At 40.2% G+C, this 24,829-nt stretch overlaps 1 protein-coding gene across 1 annotated transcript in view; it reads left to right on the top strand.

The window, feature by feature from the left end:
• The first annotated feature begins 16,093 nt into the window (after positions 1-16,093).
• LOC126169121 (kinesin-like protein KIF23) overlaps positions 16,094-24,829 on the top strand; it is a 162,778-nt gene continuing 154,042 nt past the window's right edge. Inside the window, exons 1-2 of the mRNA XM_049920616.1 lie at positions 16,094-16,232; positions 16,491-17,048. Of these exons, the coding sequence (XP_049776573.1) occupies positions 16,222-16,232; positions 16,491-17,048 (569 nt within the window). The 5' untranslated portion in view covers positions 16,094-16,221. The remainder of the gene's footprint in view (positions 16,233-16,490; positions 17,049-24,829) is intronic.

Consider the following 24,829-nt stretch of genomic DNA (forward strand, 5'->3'; position numbering starts at 1 on the left):
CCGGAAGCTCCCACAGTCGCTAAGTCATGCTTGAACGGCAGCAACGTTGTGCAGGCGACAGTGAGAATCCTGAAACTTCCTGGCAGATTAAAACTGTGTGCCGGACCGAGACTCGAACTCGGGACCTTTGCCTTTTGCGGGCAACTGCCCTACCAACTGAGCTACCCAAGCACGACGCGAAAGGCAAAGGTCCCGAGTTCGAGTCTCGTTCCGGCACACAGTTTTAATCTGCCAGGAAGTTTCATATCAGCGCACACTCCGCTGCAGAGTGAAAATCTTAGTCTGGAAACATCCCCTAGGCTGTGGCTAAGCCATGTCTCCGCTGGCAGAAGTAAAGCTATGAGGACAGGGCGTGAGTCGTGCTTGGGTGCTCAGTTGGTAGAGCACTTGCCAGCGAAAGGCAAAGGTCCTGAGTTCGAGTCTCCGTCCGGCACACAGTTTTAATGCGCCAGCAAGTTTCATATCAGCGCACACTCCGCTGCAGAGTGAAAATCTTAGTCTGGAAACATCCCCTAGGCTGTGGCTAAGCCATGTCTCCGCTGGCAGAAGTAAAGCTATGAGGACAGGGCGTGAGTCGTGCTTGGGTGCTCAGTTGGTAGAGCACTTGCCAGCGAAAGGCAAAGGTCCTGAGTTCGAGTCTCCGTCCGGCACACAGTTTTAATGCGCCAGGAAGTTTCATATCAGCTCACACTCCGCTGCAGAGTGAAAATCTCATTCAGTGAGAATCCTGATTGATTGAATCTTTATGGAACTGTGAGTGCTGCCCTAAATACCACTCGGCAGCTCTAGGATACAGCTGGGCCTACTTTCATCTCATGTCTTGTGGAAGAAATTGATGCAAGCAGCCTGAATGAAGCCTCAAGTGGAGCTTGGATCTATTCCTGTGGGATGGTCGGCTCTCTGTCTTTCGGGACACTGGCCCCTGTGTGTTAAGCATCATCGAAGCACTGGTTTGATGTTGGTTACTGACACCACAGGCATTCAACCTTGGCACAGAATCCCCACATGGAAGGGAGAAGATGTCAAAGCTGATCTCTGTGTCCATGGAGTCGCAGGTTCCACACTGGTGGCTGGGATGGTTGAGGTATGATGGCCACATCCATTGGTGTCAGTCTTGGCATGGTGTATGGAGCTGCTGAAGGCTTCTTCAGTGGGCTGACCGCTGGCAGAGGTTGAAATGGCCTGGCAGTGGCCAGGGTGGAGATATCAGGTGGATCCAACTCTGGGACAAAAAAAATGGTAGTTCCTCAGTGTCAGGAGAAAGACCATGCCAAGTTCATAATCGTCTGACACAGTGTCACAGTGTGCTGTCCTTAAGTGTCACCGTGGCCATGACCTGTCTAGTAATTTGGAAATTAGTTCCAGAAACCAATGTTGCCGTCCCTTAGTAAAAAGAAGGGCCCACTCTGGGTCTTTAAGTGAAAAATGGCACTGGCTAGACTCCCGAGTAGGTGGGCTGTGAACTGTTGGGTGAAAAATAGAAAGTTTGTACTGATGATAGCAGCTGCGGAGTTTTTCAGCAGGACACGAACCATCCTGCAGGTTTGACATTTAGGACACGAGGAAAGATGGTTCAGATGTCTCTGAGCGCTATGGGACTTAAAATCTGAGGTCATCAGTCCCCTAGAACTTAGAACTACTTAAACCTAACTAACCTAAGGACATCACACATATCCACGCCCGAGGCAGGATTCAAACCTGCGACTGTAGCGGTCACGCGGTTCCAGACTGAAGCGCCTAGAACCTCTCGGTCACACCAGCTGGCTACCAGGAAAGTAGTGAGGGCCTCGTCCAGAGAATGGTGACAGTGAAGTTTAGACATTCCGGTGGACGAAACATTCCGCTAGGCCAGTGTGAGGCATGATGGAACAGTGCTGTGTGAAACAGGACAATGCCATTATTGTAAAGCAGAGAATTCCACAGATACAAACTGGGGACCATTGTCTGTGACGACAGTGTCAGCGGGTCCTTCAGTATAAAAAATGAGATAAGGTTTCAATAGTTTGACTAGTCGATGTGGCAGACAAGCAGATAATATCTGCAAACCCACAGCCCTTATCTATGGCAATGAGCCAAGTGTGACCTAAGAAAGACCCCACACAATCCAGATGAAGCCAAGGACTGGAAGAGTCTCGGCAAGCGAAGAAATGATATGGATGGACAGTCTGCTCGCTTTTGCAGGTGGTGCAGGAGGATGCTGTTTGAGTGGCAGCAGTGTCCAGGCCATGCCAATAGACATGGTGGTAGGCCAGACATTTACTGACCACCACATCCCAGTGATCAGTGTGGAGAAGTGACAAAACGCACTGCTGGAGTGATGTAGGGTCCATTTTCTCCTTAGAGCAGCAGCACATTGTCCAGTGTTGAAAGCTTATTTTAACTGTGCCTGTAGTCCTTGAGCTACAGCTGCCAGATCTGTTTGTAATCTGGCAGCCTATCACACATACCACGCAGAGGATCTCATTGAGTGCTCTGTCCTCCATGATGTGGTGCACGATGTGCTCATCAGCTACAGAGAGGTTTACCATAGCTTATTCTACAGCAACGTCCAGGCGAAAACACACTTCAGTGTGATTGTAGAACACTGGAGCCTGACCCAGGTATAAGCAGAAAAGGAGGTCAACATTTGTATGTTGTGTGCTAGAGTGATACTGAATACTATAATTATAACACCACAGGAACACGACCGACTACCTTAGGAGGCTGTAGTTTCGGTGGGAATGTTGGCTCAAGCCTTGAAGGCAGGTAATAAAGATGTATTGTCGGTGAATAATGTGAAAAGGCTACCATACATATAAAAATTTTTAAGGCCAAAAATGATGGCTAATCCTTCTTTTGCAATCTGGCTATAATTTCGCTGAGCAGCGATGAGGGTTTTGGGCACAAAATCGGACGTTCAACTCATCAATCACCTGGGACAGGCCTGCTCCCACACCATAATCTGACACATCTGCTGCCACGATAAGAGGTTCAGTGAGGTTATATGCTGTGATGCATGAGGGGTGGAGAACGGCTTGTTTTAAGTTTCTGAAAGCTTTGTCACATACTGAGGTCTGTTGCACATACGTTTTCCTACAGCAGGTGGTTGCATGGGGAATAAAATTTTGGCACTAATTTAATTATCTCAACACTGATTTCAACTGGCTACTATTGTTAGGAGCCAGAAGTTTTTGTACTGCCTCAATATACTGAGGCTTGAGGTGGATGATGGGAGCACTGAAAATGTGTCCAAAATATTGATCTTGAAAAACAGAAAAACAACACTTGTCCTTGTTGCAATTTAGACTGGCCTGTTGGAGGACTGTAAACAGAGCGTCCAAGTTTTTGGCCAATTCCGGACACATTTGCCTGTGTTGAGAATTCCGTCTGAATAATTTGCTACCTCTGGTGCATTACGAGTGATATGCTCCAGATATTGCTGAAATATCACTGTGGCTGTGGCTATACCTACTAGAACAACATGAAGGGAATGTTGATGACTGGGATAGTCAGGATTCTTCGTCCAATGGTGGCTGGAAGTATGCATCCCTGAGGTCAATTTTTGCAGACACTTTTCTTCCCACTAGCTGGGACATGATGTACTCTACCACTGACTGATTGGGCATTGATGGTCATCCTGTAAAGTTCACAAATGCCTAAGTCATGATTTGGCTTTTCAATAATGACCATGGTTGTCCCGTTGGCTGTTGGAGCTTGCAGTGAGAATGCCCTCATCTTGTAGACGCTGTAATTACCACTTAAGCTTATCTTGAACACAAAAGGGACACTTCTAGCCTCAAAATATTTCGGCATTGTCGATGGAAGGAGGGTTATGTGGGTTTCATAGTTCTAATACCCAAAGAGGTTTGTAAAAATACAGAGGTGGATTTTGAAAACATCTTTAAAGTACAGGTTTGTTCCTAGGGACCTGACTGTGGGGGAGGTTAGTGAATTTCTAACCCAAGTGCATTAAAAAGGTCCATGCCTAAGAGACTGACAGCCCTCCAGGCATAAACCACCAAAATCCTGATTGAGGTGTTGTGTGATTGATGTTGTACTTGCGCTGTGAATTGTCCAGTCATTTTTAGAAGGTCGCAGCTATAAATTCAATATGGGGTATCAACAGGTTGGAGGGGAGGGGATCCAATAAATCATAGTTTTAGAGGACTTCATATCTATCTGCAACGAGATGGGCACATTATTCATTTTGACAGTTAAGAGAGACTTTCTGTACAGTGGGGGAACACTGACTGAATGTAAGCAGTATGAGGATGCAGTTCATCCATTTTGTCTGCCGACACATCTGAGGGGCCTATGCGGGTGTGTGCAGGCCATTTATATCTTCAAAGCTGACTGACACACTTCGACTCTACGACTGGATTTCCCATAACAGGTGCATCTTGCTCGCTGGTAATGGCATTAGTGTCGCTGATGACAGACAAAGCAGTGACTGCAGGAAGGAAGCTGTTGGAGATTCCTCCTGGGTGCCACGTCTGTGCCTGAAATTTGTAAATTTAATGAGGTGAGTGTCCATAACTGGGTATGAGGACACATGTTGTCTGGAGGGGCAAACATTTGCTAAAGGTCATGTAAGTTAGCCAAGGACTGCAGATATTGTTCAAAGGCCCTGATGATAGAAAACAAGCTTCTAGAGATGTGTCCTTGAGTGTCAAGAGACCAGTTCTAAAACTGTTATCCAGGGTGTGCACTAACCAAGGGAACAGTATATGATTCCTTGCACTCAGGGTGTCTACACTGAAAACAGCAGTCACAAGATAAACCCCATAGGTAGGCAATCCATTATCTGTATAACTGTTCTTGGAGTTAATGACAATTGAAAAATAATGTTACTTAAAATCCGTCTTGATTGCAAATTTTTTTTATTATTCATATGACCGATTTCGGTTCATTCAGAACCATCTTCAGATCCCCGTCCAAATCCAGCAACTTTCACATGCTACGTCACATAAACGTAGCATGTGAAAGTTGCTGGATTTGGACGGGTTACTCCTGTAACTGAAGTATCAGATCTGAAGATGGTTCTGAATGAACCGAAACCGGTCGTATGAAATCACTGATTGCTGTTATCCCATAAGACATTATGTCTGTTTTTGCAAAATTGAAAAATATGTGGTGGTCTGGCACCACAATCACATGAGAGTCAAAGTATTCAAGTCATTTGGTCTACAGCTTGTCATATGAGAGGGGGGGGGGGGCGTTTGGCTCTGCTTCCGGATTTAAATGTTGTAATAGGTGATTAATGTCTGGGCCTAAATATGCCAAAAGGAAAGCATGCCTCTAGTTGTCACCTGAGATGCTGTGAATCAGGAAATGCTGCTCCATGCTTTTGACGTAATTTGCCAGTGGTCTAACCTTTCTGTTGAATGGCTGGACAGCTTGTGGCACCAACCAGAAATCCTTGGCCATGGAGCCGATCTCAGAGACATGGGAGGAGATTTCCAGAAGTGGCTGCTAGTTGCTCAATCAGGAGTTCGTGCGTCCATTGCATCATCTGGAGTAGTATCAACACATGAGCACAGGGATCCATGGTAAGCAGCACTGTAATGAGTGTACTGTCAAGTGGAAAACACATGGAACCACTGACTATGTAGATTGGAGCATATGCCTGAGCCTGACATGACCACAAAACGTCATCGTCAACTGATATGTCCACTGAAGATGTCACAAAAGATATTCAGTTAGCAATGATTGGACAAATTTATTTATCAAAGATTAATACAATCTTCTCTGACGTGGATTGCAACAAACGAGAAAAATAAGTCATCTCTTAAAATAGAAGACTAATAATTCTGGTGGCTGAAGGTTGGCTGGATTGTCACTGAGTCTAAATTCGTTAAACATACGGTTTATTAAATTTCCATATGGTGCAAAATTATCTAAGTCTAGTGTGTAGCACTTCGAAAGATAAACAGAACTTAATTTATGAGTCCACAAGTCTACCACGACGACAGAGTCCCCATCTTCTTGGGAAAGTAGGTCAGGAACACTGTAAGTCCACATCTGGCAGTTCGTGGGGTTATGAAGTCAGACGTAGACAGCAACGATGTCGAAGAGCCTGCTCTCGAGTGAGAATCCTGATTAATGAAATCCTTGCGGAATCGGCACCTAGCCCAAGAAACTCACTCTGAACGAACTGATATGATCTGGCTTGAACACTGTCCTAAATACAACTTGGCGCTAAGATAGAGATGAGCCTATTTTCAGTCACGTGCCTCGTGGAAGAGAATAGATCCGAGCAGCCTGTGGCCTCTGACATTTCTTGACTCACCTACTGGTCGACAGTTGGAGCATGGCCGTCTGTCTTCTGGAACATTGTCCCCTGTGTGTTAGGCATCTTTGAAGCTTTGATGTGATGTTGGTTGTTGACACTGCACGCGTTAAGCCTTGATAGCAGGATGTTCATTCCATCTTATACCCCTACAAAATGTTACACCCAGGATTCCTACTGTGACTCACTGGCATTCTAGTCATCTGAGACTATGTTTTGTGAAGTGCACAATTTTAGATATCTGAACATTTAAAGCAAGTTGCCAGTCTTTTCACCCCCTTATAAAATCTTACCAAGATCTTTCGGAATATTTGTGCAGTTTCTTTGAGACAGTACTTCATTATACACTACTGGTCATTAAAATTGCTACACCACAAAGATGACGTACTACAGACGCGAAATTAATCGACAGGAAGAAGATGCTGTGATATGCAAATGATTCAGAGCATTCACACAAGGTTGGCGCCGGTGGCGACACCTACAACGTGCTGACATGAAGAAATTTTTCAACCAATTTCTCATACACAAACAGCAGTTGACCGGCGTTGCCTGGTGAAACGTTGTTGTGATGCCTCGTGTAAGGAAGAGAAATGCGTACCATCACGTTCCGCCTTTGATAAAGGTCGGTTTATAGCTCACGTTGGTCGAGATCCAATGACTATTAGCAGAATATGGAATCGGTGGGTTCAGGATGGTAATACGGAACGCCGTGCTGGATCCCAACAGCCTCGTGTCACTAGCAGTTCAGATGACAGTCATCTTATCCGCGTGGCTGTAACGGATGGTGCAGCCACGTCTCGATCCCTGAGTCAACAGACAGGGACGTTTGCAAGACAACAACCATCTGCACGAACAGTTCGACGACGTTTGCAGCAGCATGGACTATCAACTCGGAGACCATGGCTGCTGTTACCCTCGACGCTGCATCACAGACAGGAGCGGCGGCTCAACGACGAACCTGGGTGCACGAATGGCAGAACGTCACCTGGCGTGATGGTATGGGGTGCCATTGGTTACACGTCTCGGTCACCTCTTGTTCGCATTGACGGCACTTTGAACAGTGGACGTTACATTTCATTTTGTGTTACGACCTGTGCTCTACCCTTCATTCGATTCCCGCGAAACCCTACTTTTCAGCAGGATAATGCACGACCGCATGTTGCAGGTCCTGTACGGGCTTTCTGGATACAGAAAATGTTCGACTGCTGCCCTGGCCAGCACATTCTCCATGTTGTTGTTGTTGTGGTCTTCAGTCCTGAGACTGGTTTGATGCAGCTCTCCGTGCTACCTTATCCTGTGCAAGTTTCTTCATCTCCCAGTACATACTGCAACCTACATCCTTCTGAATCTGCTTAGTGTATTCATCTCTTGGTCTCCCTCTACGATTTTTACCATCCACGCTGCCCTCCAATGCTAAATTTGTGATCCCTTGATGCCTCAGAACATGTCCTACCAACCGGTCCCTTCTTCTCGTCAAGTTGTGCCACAAACTCCTCTTCTCCCTAATTCTATTCAATACCTCCTCATTAGTTATGTGATCTACCCATATAATCTTCAGCATTCTTCTGTAGCACCACATTTCGAAAGCTTCTATTCTCCTCCTGTCCAAACTATTTATCGTCCATGTTTTGCACCGCGCGAGGTGGCGCAGTGGTTAAACACTGGACTCGTATTCGGGAGGACGACGGTTCAATCCCGCTTCCGGCCATCCTGATTTAGGTTTTCCGTGATTTCCCTCAATCGCTCCAGGCAAATGCCGGGATGGTTCCTTTCAAAGGGCGCGGCTGACTTCCTTCCCCGTCCTTCCCTAATCCGATGTGACCGATGACCTCGCTGTCTGGTCTTCTTCCCCAAAACAACCCAACCCAACCCAACCCAACCCATGTTTCACTTCCATACATGGCTACACTCCGTACAAATACTTTCAGAAACGACTTCCTGACACTTAAATTTATACTCGATGTTAATAAATTTCTCTTCTTCAGAAACGCTTTCCTTGCCATTGCCAGTCTACATTTTATACCTTCTCTACTTCGACTATCATCAGTTATTTTGCTCCCCAAATAGCAAAACTCCTTTACTACTTTAAGTGTCTGATTTCCTAATCTAATTCCCTCAGCATCACCCAACTTAATGCGACTACATTCTCCATATCTCTCACCAATTGAAAACGTCTGGTCAATGGTGGCCGAGCAACTGGCTCGTCACAATGCGCCAGTCACTACTTTTGATGAACTGTCTTATCGTGTTGAAGCTGCATGGGCAGCTGTACCTGTACACGCCATCCAAGCTCTGTTTGACTCAATGCCCAGTCGTATGAAGGCCGTTATTGCGGCCATAGGTGGTTGTTCTGGGTACTGATTTCTCAGGATCTATGTACCCAAATTGCGTGAAAATGTAATCACATGTCAGTTCTAGTATAATATATTTGTCCAATGAATACCCGTTTATAATCTGCATTTCTTCTTGGTGTAGCAATTTTAATGGTCAGTAGTGTAGATTACTGTATCTTCCTCAAATTCGCAAGTTCGAGGCTACTATTAATATTCTCCATAGTGTTGTAACATACAATATGAACACATCAATTGTCCAAATGTACTTGCCTGAGGCACACCAAAATTGCTTCTGCATCGGTCGACAGTTCTCCATCCAAGATAACTTTCTAACTCAACCAGCGAACTTTGCATCTGAACAGCATGCCATAGTCTTTACTGTACGCGGATACGAAGAGAACTTATGTAATAATGTAATATGCAAATTTTCGGAAAAAACTTTTTTTCGCTAACCCCCACTCTATGGCATGCTGGCGGTAATAACTGACGTCAGATGTTTTCTCGCACAATTAGTGGGCAGGAAGAACTTGGTGAGGACACAGTTGCTTCAGGGATGCTGTCTGGAGTAGACCAGGCCTGGCCAAACAGCACTCCTTGAGCTCGAGCATTCAGACCGCACTCATGCCTACTGCTCCGAGCGCAGTGATGAGTGGAGGTGAGAGGCAAGGAGGGGGAGAGGAAGCAAGGCTGCAGCCGGACGCCGCCAGTGCAAAGTAGTAACTTTGTCAGACGCCAAGGAGTTTTTCGAAAATACTATGAGCGGCGTCCAGTAAGTAAAGCAACGTTTTTTCTTCTCGGCCAGTTTCGATTGAAAAAACGCGAAACTTGTTGTGGGAATATTCCAACTTCCGGCACTTTAGATTCATGAAATTCCGATTTCTGGCCTCAAAAGGCGTCTATAAAAGAGGCGCGTACCAGGCAGCGAGCTGTCATTGAATTTCTTTCTGGGGGAAAAGACCTAACAGTAAACAAAAGCATGGCGAGTCGTTGGGCAAGGCGTCTGTCATAAACGCAACAAGGTCGCACAAACCTGTCCAACTTCCCACATGCCGGCTGGCCGCACACAGCTCTGCTACCCTCAGGAAACCGAAGAAACGACTTCAGCGTGTTTGTCGCCAGAAAAATGCAAACGAACTTCTCCTTCTCCAAGACAATACTGTCCTCACACAAATCTGCCCACCCGAGAGGAACTCAACAAAACTTCAATGGACTGTTCTCTCTCATCTACCCTGCAGTCCGATTCTCGCACCTTCCGATTTCCAGGTGTTTGGTCCAATGAAGGATGCACTCCGTGGGGAGTAGTACAAGAATGATGCGGACGTTATTGATGCAGCAAGATGTTGCCTCTGACGTCGATCAGTAGAGTGCCACCATGTGGGCATACAGGCACTCCCAGTAAGGTGCCATAAGGCCATTGCATTGAACTGAGATTCTGTTGAAAAATAGGATTTTGCAGTCAGAAGGGTGGGGAATAATATGGTGTATTGAAAACATGAATAAAACCAACACATTTCAGAAAAAAAATGTGTTGCATTACTTATTGAACACCACCCATACCTCTGTTAAATTTGATTTACGTTCGGCATTAGGAATACTATGGCATTTCTCCAGAAAAGATGAAGGTGGGAGAACAATTACACCATGATCCATTACTGCTGATTACTCTCTGATGAAACTAGCCTATAGCGATGGCTCTGGTACAACAACCAGAAAGCAGGAACATAATGGTTTAATATATTTAATCGCTTGAGTTTTGGATTAGGACCCGGTTGTGTACCATTGCGTAATTTTTGAACATACTTCTTATTAAATAAATATGATGTATTTTTACATTACATGCGAATTCAAGTATTATACAGATTTTCTATATATCTGAAATTATGTCTTTCGGGTAACTCTTTTACATTATGAATTGGAATTGCTGGAGCCTAGCCAAGTTCACAGCTTGACTTACATGCCTTTCATTACTGCTTTACTCAAATGACACACTCACAGCAGTACTAGAGTTATGTACTAATCATAAAAACAACAGTAATATAAACAATTTATGCAGAACCTATTTCGTTGTGTAACTGTGGTGGTCATTCTGTTTTGGCACTCAATCATTGCAGTGCAACGGTTTTATTTATAACTAATTCCTCTTTTGGTGCAGCAGCATCTCATATATGCTCTTACTATAGCTGTCTTCATTCTCCTTTATATGGAACATCATTTATTTGTCAGAAGGTTGTTGTCATGAATTTTTCTTATCGTAAAATTCATATATGAACTTAAATAGCATTCTAAAGTCTTTGTAATATATTGGTAGTGATAACTTTATAGGATTCGTCATTCTATTACCACTTTTTGCGTTTATTTTTGTGTTATATGATTTAGTGTTAGATATATTCACAGGGAACCCCAATGAGTGCGACATCACAAAAGGCCAATAATATTTATGCAATTCGACATCTCGCATATTGTCTACCATGCAACCACATTATTGGCTGCTAATGGCAATAGGGGCGAGAATGGAGGTATCCAATGGTGGGTGCAGCATGAGGCTAAGGAGCATAGTTGGACTGCTTTAATCGACAAGTAACTCACGACAGTGCTACAGTGCTAGTGGCCTTGACACAAAGCAGAGCAATGGTAACGATAAACAAACCAAACATTGGATAATGTCTACAACAGTTGTTGAAGTTGACATTTCGTCAGAAAGGAACCTAAAGAATTCCACAGTGTGAGAATGAAGTGGAAGTGGTACTGAAACAGGTGTCAAGCCATTTAGTTCATTATTCTTGTCGGACAGGGAGCCACAAATCCTTTATTCAGTGACATTTAGTAAAGTACAGTGGTCCAAGAAGCAGATACTAAATGCAATTACATACATAAAAGACTCCCACAGCATAGTAGAAACAGAATTATGAATAGATTTCGAATACGTCCACAGCAATATGACCATATAGTGCACAAGAAAAACTCTGGATATTCAAGGGAGGACAAGGCCCACTTTTTTCGAAAACTGGTGTTTGTGTGTTTCAAAGATGCTTAATACTATTTACACATGTGCATGATAGTGACCTATTACATTATATACATCAAAAATTGCGTGGCATAGATTACAGTGATTCCAAGGGAGTCAGTAGATGGTTGCATTACTTCAAACAGAGCTACAAAACTGGAAGACGTAAGATAACGAAAATTCAAACGAAGCGTCAACTTGATGATTCGCAGCAGAGTGGGAAATCTGGCCAAAAATTTGTATATGAGATAAACAAACTTATCCACAGTTCAGTATCGAATTCGTTTTCAACTCTGATCAATCAGTATTTGAAGAAAAAATGCATATGAAAGGAATACTGGAAATTAGAGGTTCCAAGAGAGTTGGTTCGAGATCAACTAAAATCCATGCCTCAACACATTCACATACAATTATGCCGACTGTTAATGTGGTTGGTAATTGGCTGTAAAAGGTAATTGGTGGTAAAGTTGTTTATTGTGCTGTGAGAAGTTGGAGGTGTTCTGCCCCCTAAGATTCTATTTTGTGTACGTGATCTCACAAGGGCAGTTGGAAATATTTACGTCACAACAAACAAGAGTGGGAAAACGGACGCATGAGAACTTCAGCCATTGTACGAGCACTGCTTTTGGCCAATAGCTGATCAAAATAACTTGCTTTTGCTTCATTTCTAGTGTGCATGTAAAAATCGTACTACTTTAGAGCAAACTATCCATCCTGAAAAGTGTGTGACATTGCAATTCATACCACATTAAACTGTTGGAATAATTCAGACTCTGGATTTTTTTGTGGCTTTGAAACATTATCGCACTGTCTGCAGCTATGCCCCAAAGGAGACCAAGTTTCATGATAAGCTCCATAACTGACTGTTTTGCATGGCATCACATTCCATCAGTTCTCATCATCCCTTACACCAGTTGATTCTATATGCATTGTTTAAGAATGGGTACCTAGGTGAAAGTCCTGCATAGTTTGTAACTCCCAAAGAGTTGGTATTTGATCTAGATGGTGCGAACCTTTGTGAGCATTCGAGACACCATTTTCCATTGTGTGTTCATAGTGCAAGTTAATGGTTTGTTTTGAACATATCTTGAATGTGGACGACGCTCAATTTGTGAAGTGTAATATGTACATCTCATAGAAGGATGATATGAACTTGCGACCTCGCATTCAAGAGGCTCTTTGTCAGAACCTCGCCATGTGAGCATGCTGCCTGCTAGTGTTTGGCCATGAGGTGTTCGAGACGTAGGGTTTCCTGGAAGCAGCTGCACAGCCATAATGTCCAGATGTGGTTTTGCACCTTGCTTTTGAAATTTGTTGAAGACACTCACCACAGCATTCCTCAAATACCTGACAAGTCATGCAATTTCCAAATGCTTCAGCCGAACATCCAGGCCAACGCAATTTGCCTTTGGTCAAACTCAGGTAGATCATCCGCCATCTCCATATCACACATGGACAGAATGCTCACTGATACTACATGCAACGTGCGTGTATCTGACTAGCAGACATTCCTCTCTGGGTAACACTGCTATCACCTGGATGTGTTTATATCGACGGCAGGTTGGTGATCACAATGCTCTGACTGATCAGTGTATGAAGAACAAGTAATTAGCCTGATAGTGTTTTTTCTTCAATATTAAACTGTCATGTATGCAATTAGAATTTCCTCACAACATAGTATCAAATGATATTATGCTTTGGAAAAATGAAACATAGGACAGTCTAACATGTATTTCAACTATGGCATCCATAAGTCACCTTAAGAAATATATTACTCTAGACAACTTACCTCTACACTTTGACTTTAACATAATTTATCATCTAAACATGCTGCCCTGTCAAAGAACATCACGTGAAAAATGTAGTGGAAGTTTTTCTTTTAGAGTGAAAATTTCCTGCTGAGTTTTGTTTTCATTGAGCAAGAATCTGTTTGTTTCAAACCAGTAGGATGACTGAAAGATTGTCTTTTCAGTACAAGTTTTAAGGCTACTGAAATCACTGTGAAGAAAAGCTGTATTATCTGCATATAGAAATATACTGGATTTAGTAAATCATGGCATATCGTTAATCATTATTAGGAAAAAGAAATGCCCCAGCACAAATGTGTGAGGAAGATCTACTGTAACTTGTTCTGTACCAGACATTTCTTTGTCAACACAGATAAACTGCTTATAGTTCTGTAAAAGGGGTTTGACTATTATCTCTAATGCCATAGGAGTTAATTTTTTTATAAGTGATGTGTGCTTAAGGCAATCAATGGACTTTGCTTAGATCACAGAAAGTGACATGTAGAATTCCATCATCCTCAAACACTTGATGAAAATATTTGACAACAGAGTCCATGTCAGCAATAATTGACATGTTATTTCTAAAACTATATTGTGATTCACTAATTATTATGCCTAGATTTAGAAAGTAAACAGATAACTGTTAGTAAATTATACGTTCCAAAACTTAAGAAAACAATATAGAATGGAAACTGGCCTAAAACGTGGAGGAGAGTCATAACAATGCTCTTCACTTCATGGAGTAGGCTACACACCCTGTTCTGGGAATTATTTTGTGTTCAGAATCCAACACTTCTCTGTCCACTGGACTTGTAGTTCACAGCTATTCGAAGCAGACAACCTTACTACATTACTTCTAAATGGTCACAGCAGCTGGATTTTTATCTATTAATTTTGCTATCCAAAACGAAAATCTATAGCTCTTGTCTTAATTCTGTGTTTTCTCCACCAGGATGCAGCCTTTAGCTGCCCTGAGAAATTAAATCTCAGCTGATGTCACTGTAACACTGAACACATCTGACAATTTTATCATTTGTGATAGGCCTAATGATTGTAACTTTTGGGGCAGATCTAGTTGTATTACTGATGATTATGATTAGTTATAATCTAGGCGTTTCTCAGCCCAGTCTTTTATTGTTAGGCATGGATTGTAATTTACAATGCAGACTTTCAAATCCTTCTTAGTTTAAAAGACCCATTTCGCAGTTATTGGTTGCTGTCCTGATCGTAAACTGAGAATCCCAGTGGAAGTATCTACTATGCTCTTTTCCTAAGATGGTGACACTTATTATATCAACTGCAGCCACTTTTGGGAACATTCTGTCATCATTGACTCTTATAATGAGAAAGAACCAATTCAATAGACTGTTTATTTAGCAAGAAATCACTAGTTTAGACTGATAAATGACATTTAATCAATCTTCTTTGGCTTTGGAATTCATGGTGACTACTGTATTGGCCATCTTTGATGCAGTCACTCATTGTTATGTTTTGTATTGCCTGTACTTGGAGTCTCATCGCAGCTATTGCGCATTGAACAACTTCTTGATGTGATTTTTTGTATGTCCATTCTTTTGGCATCTATTACAGCCTGTATATGACGTATTGAAGTGCCGAAACTGCAAAATGAAGAAAATCAGAAGGACATCTGTAGGTGTTTTATTTTCTCACAATCTGGATGTGATGGTCCCAAGATCAATGGCTTCTAGTTCAGTCTTCGCTATTCTATTCTGTTTGTCTTCCAGGAATGATATGAACAATGGACTTGATACATCTGATTCGGTATCTTCGTTATACTGTTTAAAAGTACATTCCCTAAAAATAACATCACTTACTTTCTGAAGAATTGATTCGAAAAACCTGTATGCTTCACAATATCCTACTAAGATACATTCAGTAATCTGACCTTGTCTTTCCTGCTGACTCCCTTACTGGCAAATGTTTTTGACATGTCGAAAAGATTCAACTTCTTGTTAATTCATAATTCTTCTGATTTTTTGAGTAAATTTATTGGAGATTGGGTGATTAAGTAGACTGCGTACATTACCGCTTCTACCCTAAAAGAAACTTTTTAGTTTTTTGATATTGTCATCGTTAATATTTCCATTTCCTGCCTAGTGTATTTACTCTTGCTAAATATTTTTTTTTCTTAGCGACTACAACATGACTACAATCACCCCATTTACATGGGGCTCTCAAAACCAGATCTCGTAAAACGATTTCCCAATACCGCTTCTGAGTGGTTACGTACACACTTCAAAATTCTGGAAATCCGCTTCTAGTTGATGGTTTTCCATTTCTGCAATCGATTTTCTTATCCATGTAAACTCAACCGTTTTTGAAATGTGCTTGGGCTGTCAGGTCCCGTCTTGTTTTTAAAAATTTTCGGCTAATATGGACAGCGTGGCTTTTTGTTTAGTAAAGGATGAGTAGAAGTACGATATTAGACTGGAGCTGTTTGTACCTCGTGTAACTGAAGAGAAATAGTGATTGTGCTGACTAAATTAGAAACTGTAATAGCTGTTTTCCAGGCGCCACATTTAATTGGGCTAGTAATCTGCTGCAGACCGTAACATGTAAACGCGTCAGCGAGAAACGGTTTTGTAAATTTGTTTTTCATCTTTCGGAATATGAGTCGCATGTAAACGTAGTGAATGGTGGAAGTTGAATCGATAATGGCAACCGTACAAAGACGCGATTTGTTTGGAGCATCTTTGGTAGGATTATCTTTGTAACCGTCTGAAACGGCTAGAGCGGGTTTGTTTGAGTTGGTTTGAGTGAAACAATCCGACATTTCACTATTGTGTGTTGTGCTGCTCAATGTGAAACATGAAACCAGTGTAAGTACAAAAATTTCAGTAGTTTGCGTTTCAACTAATAATAAAGCGATTTACGAATTCTGCAATTATCCATTATTCTTGGTTTTATATTGACATTAAGTGACAGTGTTGGCGCTTGCCAGCTGTACTAGTAAGGGTTGATTTTGTTATGTACTCTTGAGTGTAGCAATATAATGAAGTAACCAGTTGCATCCTAAAGACTGAGTACCGAATTTTACAGGGCTCACAAATTAATCATTTTTCTTTCTTAAATTATAGGAGAAGCAGAACTCCGTTCAAGAAAACGCCTTCGAAACAACGGAGTTCAGGGCGGGATCCTGTGAAAGTGTATTGTCGTATACGGCCGATGCAAAATGATAACGATGTGTCTTGCATGGCTGTTATTTCGCCTAGTACTGTTCGTCTTGTTCCTCCAGAGTCTTCAGTTAACTATCGAAGTGGCACATACAAAGAACTGCAGTATACATTCAAGTTCGTTTTTGACGAAACAAGTACACAGAAATTTGTATTTGATACTGTTGCTCTACCCTTGGTTGAGAATCTCATCCAGGGGAAAAACGGGCTCCTCTTTACTTACGGTGTGACTGGAAGTGGAAAAACTTTTACTATGACCGGTGATATGACTAATGGTGGTATTATGCCGCGGTGCTTGGATGTGCTATTCAACAGCATTTCAGAATTTCAGGCCAAGAAATATTGTTTTAAACCAGATAAGATGAATGGTTTTGATGTCCAGACTGATGCTGACGCATTACTTGACAGGCAAAGTGAGATGCTACAAATGCTACAGTCGAAAACACCGAAGACTCCTAGAAGGTAAGCGGGCCTTGTACTGTGATTATATCCTGTTTAAAGCGTTTCCACTGCGTGTAATCATGAGCCTAAACAGGTATCCTCAGATTTTCGTTCTCTATAATAGAATTTAGAGTTTCAAAAATCCCCTAATTGGTTTTCGTACTGGTTGATTGCGTAGTCACCAATCCCAACACTAGCACAACAAACTATATTAAAAGTTCGGCATTTTGGATAGATCTGCAGTCTTTAATCCCATGTGGCGTCGGTATATAAGGATGAAACCTTGGTTTTCTTATTCATTTGGAGTTTTGATGAACATCATTGATAAACATAGCACTTTCTTAATGGAAGCTTCGTTTGTGATCTGATTTCAGATAGTAGAAGGTGAGTGCTACCTCGTTAAAATTCTTTAGACAGTAGTGCTGCTGGTATCATGTTGCATATGCATTAAGCCCCAGAATCTTTGTATAGGTGTGTTATCCCCTGACCTAAGTTATGGTGGGTTAAAATTCCAGTATGTAGTGTAGACAGGTTGTCATAATTGTGGGGATTACGTGAACGGTTCCATAGTTAACCAATTAACAGCCAAACTGCCATGTATCAGTCTTAACATATATCTTCAGTTGTCTCTTTATTCATCCATAACAATAAACATTGTATGGATGTCATCAATTACAATATATTTTCTGATATTTCATTTGTTTCAAAAACTTTGATAATAAATACAAATATTTTACATTAGCATAAATAAATAGTATTACTTTTCCATATTCAGATATTTTTCAATGTTATAAAAACCGTGTGTTAGAGAAAATGGTTTAAGATCTACCCTGAATTTGTGAAATTCTTAAATTTTCTTTATTGTAGCAGGCAAGGCACTAAAGTATTTTGGGATGGTAGTTTACACTTTTTTGGTGGAGTGTTCCTTTGTGGGAGTCTTAGGAAAATCATCTCTGTTCCTTGTCTCTTGGTTATGAGCCTGATTATTTCATGTTGGAAATTCCTGGTGAGTTTTTAGAAAGCAGACACATTCATAGATGTGTAATGTAGGAGGAGTCATTATTTTAAATTCTTCAAACATTTCCCTGCATGACACTCTGCAGAGAATCCCCTTCTAATAGCCCTTTTTTGAAGTTTGAAAGCATTTTTTGCCATACCTGTATTTCACCAGATCACACCATGTCTAAGCAAATTGTTTATATAAGCATAATAGGCACATAGCAATGATTAAGTGTTGCAACAGTCCCAAAGCATTCTTAGCACATAGCAGCATTTACTTGGTTTTTTACTCAAAACTTCTAGCTGCTTTTCCCATCTCAAGTGCTCATCCACCCACATGCATAGGAATTTTGTGTATGGAGCTTGTGCAATAACATAGTTCTCTAACTCAGCTTTTACTCTTCTAGCTTTACTTTTAGTATTACTGAAATTCATCAATACCATTTTATCTTCATTTATGATCAAAGCATTGTTGCTAAACCATTTTGCTGTCTCATTTTCCTAGAGACACTGCTGTAGATTATTCTCAGTGTATCCTTTTATGAAAATGCTACTGTCATCAGTGAACATCATCATTTCTGCCACTGTCAGATTTTGAGAGATACTCTTTGCCTTCATGACATAGTTGTACTTTGTTGTCTATCAGAGAGATAAACCTTTGAAGGCGAGTCCCCGGACCCCATAAGATTCTAGTTTCATAAGCAATAAGTCATGGCTGATTAGATCAAATGCTTTATATAAATCTAAGAATATTGTGCAGCTTAATTATTTCTTGCCCAAGGCATTTAGGACCATTTTCATGGATTGGAAGACTGCCGTTTTTGTGGATCTTGTATTATGTTAGAAATCAACTTGTCAGTCCAACTTAACATACGAAAAAAATTATCCAGATACACAAATGTTGACATTGTTGTTGTTTGTTTGTATACATGTGATGACACACACACACACACACACACACACACACACACACACACACACACACACCACTGTTAGGTGAATTTATCAATACCGTTTTTCAGCTTTGTCCCAGTAATAGCATGATGTCATGTATGTGCAAATAGGAAGATAACATAACACTGACAATTATTCTCTTGTATATGGGTAGTTTTTTAAAATTTGAATTATGGTCACAGTGATCTCTAATGTAGTCAAAGGCCTATATAAGGTTAAAAGGCCACATTTTGGTAGAGTTGGTAGAGTGGTTTAGAATGTTTCACTTAATCCAAAGGAAGTATGTATATCGGTTTTTTGGTGTTTTTGGGATTGTGTAAGCACATTATTGGCATCTGCACAAGATTTTGTAAATATTTATTGATATGTACTTCTCTTATGCTGTACATACAAGTAGGCTAGTGTTTACTATTGATAAACATTGGTGTCCATATGTGTTATTCATGAAAATTGATTTTTATTGAGATAAACATAAGACAGGAATGAAAATTAGTTGTGTTCCTCTTAATGCTAGCAATTTGAGTCTGTAACTGTTTCTTATATTCCGTAGTTTCTAAAACTATATTTGAAAATGTCTATTTTTTCATGAGCAGATTGCCTGAGTCCTTTATTCCCTTCTGTACCTATGCGCATTTCAGAAAAGTGGAGCACAGACTTTTTATTGGTGAAAGTTAGAGTGGACCCATTGCATTTTCTTTTTATTTTGTGTACGCTATATATAATATGCAACAAAATATTCATGGAGTGTTTCTTCATATATTTCATTTGAACTGGGAGATGAAAACAGTAGACCTGGCCGCTATTGCTTGCCCGAAATGTGGTTGTTATGTGGTTTCACTCCTTGTGTTCCTAATGGTTTAAAGCCAACTACTGCCTTCAAATGGTAGGAGTCCCTGTACTAGTCTTTATTAGCACAATTACTTCAGGGCTTGATGAACTGAATATTCTGCCTTCCGATCTCAGATGCTGTGCATTGGAAGGTAAGGTGTGGTGCAGTTTTGTCACCTACACCACACAGCCTATACGAAGGGACTCTTTCGATACCCATTGTCTGTAGGTGTTTCCTAAATTTCCCATGGCCTCTCATTAGTGCTACTGCGAGTTTGGTCTGTCTCCTGTTAAATTCCAGGATTACAAAACTTTTCGCATGTGGCTTTCGTGTCATTGACTTACCATTATTTTGTTTTTGGATCCTAGTCAAACATTCTACATGATGCCTTGTGATTGATTTGTTGTTTCGATTTGACAGTGGTTAGGACAGGTTCCAGTCAAATAAATGGAACTGTCACACATGTTCTTAACTTACCAGTTTGTATGTTGCCACTGATTCCTTAGTGATCTTTAATATTGTTGCAGGGGCTGACAGAGATTTCAGAATTGCTTGGTTGTGAACAAATATTGAAGTCCTATAGAAATTCTTATTCGTGCACACTCTGATAATGGATATTTCTGCCTGGAATACTGTGACCATCCTCCTTAGAAAGATGCACATCCATGTGCCGTGGCCCCAGTACCTTATTTTTTGACCAGTCAGTAAACCAGACTATTTCTCCTGCATGGTGTCATTGTTCATTCTTTCGCTGCTCCCTACTTCCACTCATTAAATTGAAAGGTTTATTGAAGTGGCTGGAAGTCGTAATCATTTGACATTTTTCAACACATTCAGTATATTGCTGTGAGTTTACAGATATCCTACAGATATCCTGTTATTTCTAGTTTTTAGCCTAGCTGTGTCGTTGCTACCACCTCAATTTTAACCCACTGGTGTAATGGGGTCATATCCAGCATGGTCTCCATCCCAGCTGTGGATGTGCTGCTAATTCTGCGTATTATTTATGTATTCGTCCACAGGCTATTTTGTACAGTAATATTAGACATGTCAGAAACATGCAGAAGTAATATATGGGTCAATCCAAATGAAGTGAAAACTGTATGGCAATAATGGGAACAAGGCATTTCCACAAATTCCTTGGCATTGCAGAAAACTTAGTTCGATGCTACGTAACATCAGAAACCGAAATTTATGAGGATCATTGTGCCAGTAAAATTGGCTTGCAGAGATTAAAAGAATAAGTTTGGAAAACAATGATGGTTTTTGTGTATTTTTACCACCCTTCTGGCTCAGGAACATCATTCAAGAAATCTACTAGTGACAAAGTTTGGATGCCAATGAAAAATATTTTAAGGAAACTTTCAGTGGTTGTACTTAACACAGCAACAGGGGGGTCTTATTCTATATCACACAAGCTGTCTGAAGAAGTAAGTGTTCTTAACATTCACCACCAGGTTTAGAAACTTGCATCTAAAAGGATGTTAATTGAAGATATTTATTTTAAGTAGCCTATGTCAAAATAATATAAACGTTAATGTTAGTGATGTTTCCACTTTTTGTACATAATTCAGTATCTTACCTCAATCATAATTGTTTATATCCCGCCAATATTACACATGAATAGGTAACAGCCATAAGATTAATTGCAGAGTAATGTGAATTATTTCCTCCTTTTCAAGAATTCATATCTTTTTTCAGTCAGATATCGATGCTGAAATTTTTCAGTAGGCCTGTGTTGATATCATACAGGTGTACAAACTGTGCAAAATCATATTTTTATATTCAGTCCCACCTGAGATAACTAACCCCAAACTTTACAAAAAATGAAAATTTTCAAATTTCAAAAAATTCTTAAAAATTAAGGAAACAGTTGTAAGTGTTCTTGCTCTATATGAGGATAGTAGTGTATGATATTTAACTATAGGAAAAAAATACGCTCACAAATTACTCCTTGTTTGTTATTTTTGGGCCTAAAAAGTGGATTTTTGAAAATTTGGATGCCAAACTTTGGAGCTCATTTTTACTTGTTATTTTTGAATTTAGGGTATTTTGTGTAATAGACAATGTTGTAGAGTGCACTTTTCTAAAAACAATCATGTCAATTGCAATGTTGTAACATAACCCAGTGCAGAGATATTTAAATTTTCACTGATGTCTTCAGACTGAAAAATTGTCCTGCACCTACAAATAAAAATGGCCGCCATCCAGTAAAGGTGCAAGGTAAATTATTAAAAAAAACTGTTTTGAACTTCTCAAATATAGGGCAATCACATATAAAAAATTAAAATATTTAAAAATGGTCAAGCCACCATCATTGGACCACTTCTTATGGATTGACCCATGTAAATAAAAATATTTGCAAAATAGGATCAGATTAGGTGGGGATAGGGTGGGAAATTGGCCACAGCCAAATCAAAGCAACCATTCCAGCATTCATCTTGACAACAGGGGTAAACTATGGAAAGCCCAAGTCAGAATGGTTGGATGGTGAATAATCCCCAGTCCTCCTGAACGCTAGTCCGGTGCATTAAGACTGGAGCAGCCCCTCGCTTGGTACATGATTGGGAGGGGACTAAATAATAATCTACATTGTGAGAATGTGCACAAAAACTAAATAAACGAGAAAGAAATTCTGAAAATAAAAACAGTGCTAAAGTGAAAAAACTTAACAAATTACATAACACTCAGAAAAGTACAAAATACACAATAAGTCAGTCAGTGATGTTGGTTTGATTTAAAACACGCCTCAAAAAATAACATGAGAATACATTATATAGCAGTGCTGAAAGGTATAAAGCAAGAGTGCAAGAAAACCTGCTGACACTATAACTGTCACAGTTAGGTTAGCACCAGATGTGTTGCACCTCATTTGAAACAGAGGAAGAAGAAAACCAATAACAGAAACATGGAGGGCCTAACAATCCTATAAGCTAACTAATGATTTTTTATTGTAGAAAGACTTTTCGGCAGGAAATGATTTTAACTCGGGATCTAAAAGCCATTGCCATCTCCAACCTGTGTCTTGACAGTGCATTATGAAGAATAGCACCAAACTGGCTCACATGTCTTAGAGTGAGAGTTGTCCTGTATGTAGGGATCCACTGTTGCAAGTATAACTGTGGTAATTGGAATTGGCTAACAGGTCACGAAGTCTAGCTCTTGTTGTCAATTCACGTTTGCATACATACAAGGAGGAACAGTAAGTGGATACAACTTTTTAAATAGCGGCTTTCAATGAACCCTAGCCGAACTATGTGAGAAGATTCGAATAGCCCTTTACTGTAGCGTAAAAATTTAATTTAAATGACTATTAATTTTTACCAAAGAAAATTTTTCCATAAACTAAAATGGACTGTAATTAACCAAAATAACCCAGTCTGGACAATCTGGGGAGCATAGCTGGACCCAAGACTGTTAATTGCTAATGGAAAAAAGTTAACTATTTGAGTAGTGTATTTTAAGTCAATTAAAAAAAAAACATAAATGCACTCCAACTTCCATTAACTTTGAATCCATTATTCATTAGATACTATTTGTAACAAAAATGACACTGTGCTGCACATGGAAATCGTGTTCTGATAAGTTCAGGTCGTGTAGGTGTGTGGCTACAGGCCAGGGTGCATGCAATTCATGGAACAGTAGAGTGCGAGTGATAATGTCTAGGTGTTGGCTGTTGAGAATGTATCAGAGCTGTTGATTAGAAGTAGTAAGAAAACAAATGGGAAAAGTTGTAGAACATGCTTTGAGGTATGAAGCTGCCAAAAGTTCTCAACAAGTAGATATACTCGAAGCGGCATTGGTGGAAGCAGCAACAATGAAGCCAAATTCTCATTAAAGGCTGCAGTATTTCTTGGGGAAAGTGTTTCAGTAAGTTCATTTATTAAATATAATACCCTTATACGCTAGATTGCAGCAATCAAATGACATCTTTGTTGGCAAAAAGTTTTGTCTGCTAAATGAGCCTCGCTGTCAGATTAAAAGTTCTATAACATGTTGATTTTCATGAAGGGAAATATGCATCTTACATCAGGTACTATATGATTCTCCTCTATTTTGATTCTCCCATGATTTGGCACTAATAACTGAATAATTATAAAACTACCATCATCTGGGACAAGATAAGCACCTTTTTTAACATTCTTGTTGAATATTTCTTGTATATATCGTTTAATATTCACAGTGATTTTTATTTTTGTTCATTATTTCTATAGAAATGCCCATATGTACTGTGTGTGTTATATTTTTCATATATTAGTAGGAAAAAGAGTTAAAAGGGGTGATGTTACCTCATGATGTGGGGTTACATTAACATTTCTCAGATTTTATTATTATTAGATCCACATGAGGTACAATCCGTCACTTTTGATGGGTGGCCTTCCTTTGTGTCCAATTTTGTTCCATCCTTTCAGAATGAAGTCTCTTTCATCAGACTATGGTATTCTAGTCCGTTTTCTAATTTACCTCTGACCAACTTTCTAAGTAAATGTCTTTTGCCTGAACGATTTTCTAGCTGTAACGTCTGCCTGAGCTATACCAGCTACTTTAAGATCCTCCTTAATCATAGCGATCTGTTTAATTGGCTCAATTTTGACCTTACTTCTGTTTTTGTAGAATTCTAAGATTTATTTTGGCTACCTAGTGGGTGCCATTCTTTTAATGTGCCCATAAAATTGAAGTCTTCGTTTTCTTGTGTCACCATGTATGTCTGTGTTTTCTCTTATTTCCTTATTACTTCTCAGCCTAAAAGTTTCTCCAACCAGAAATTTTGGGATCTAATATTTTCCTGGTAATCTTTCTTTCTTTTGAATTTCTTCAGTATCCCTTTTTCTATTTAAATTAAAGTTTTTGCTCCTTAAAGACATTCAGGTTTGATTACAGTGCTGTGACGCCTGAGTTTACTGAATTTATAAGGTGATTTTTTTATTATAAATATTGTGTTAATCTTGGTGCAGTTATAATTTTTTGACAGCGATCTTAGTCTGTAGCTTTTTCCAGACCATTTTCTTGTATGGTTTTC

The sequence above is a fragment of the Schistocerca cancellata genome, chromosome 1, assembly GCF_023864275.1.
Source record: "Schistocerca cancellata isolate TAMUIC-IGC-003103 chromosome 1, iqSchCanc2.1, whole genome shotgun sequence".
Classification (NCBI taxonomy): Eukaryota; Metazoa; Arthropoda; class Insecta; order Orthoptera; family Acrididae; genus Schistocerca; species Schistocerca cancellata.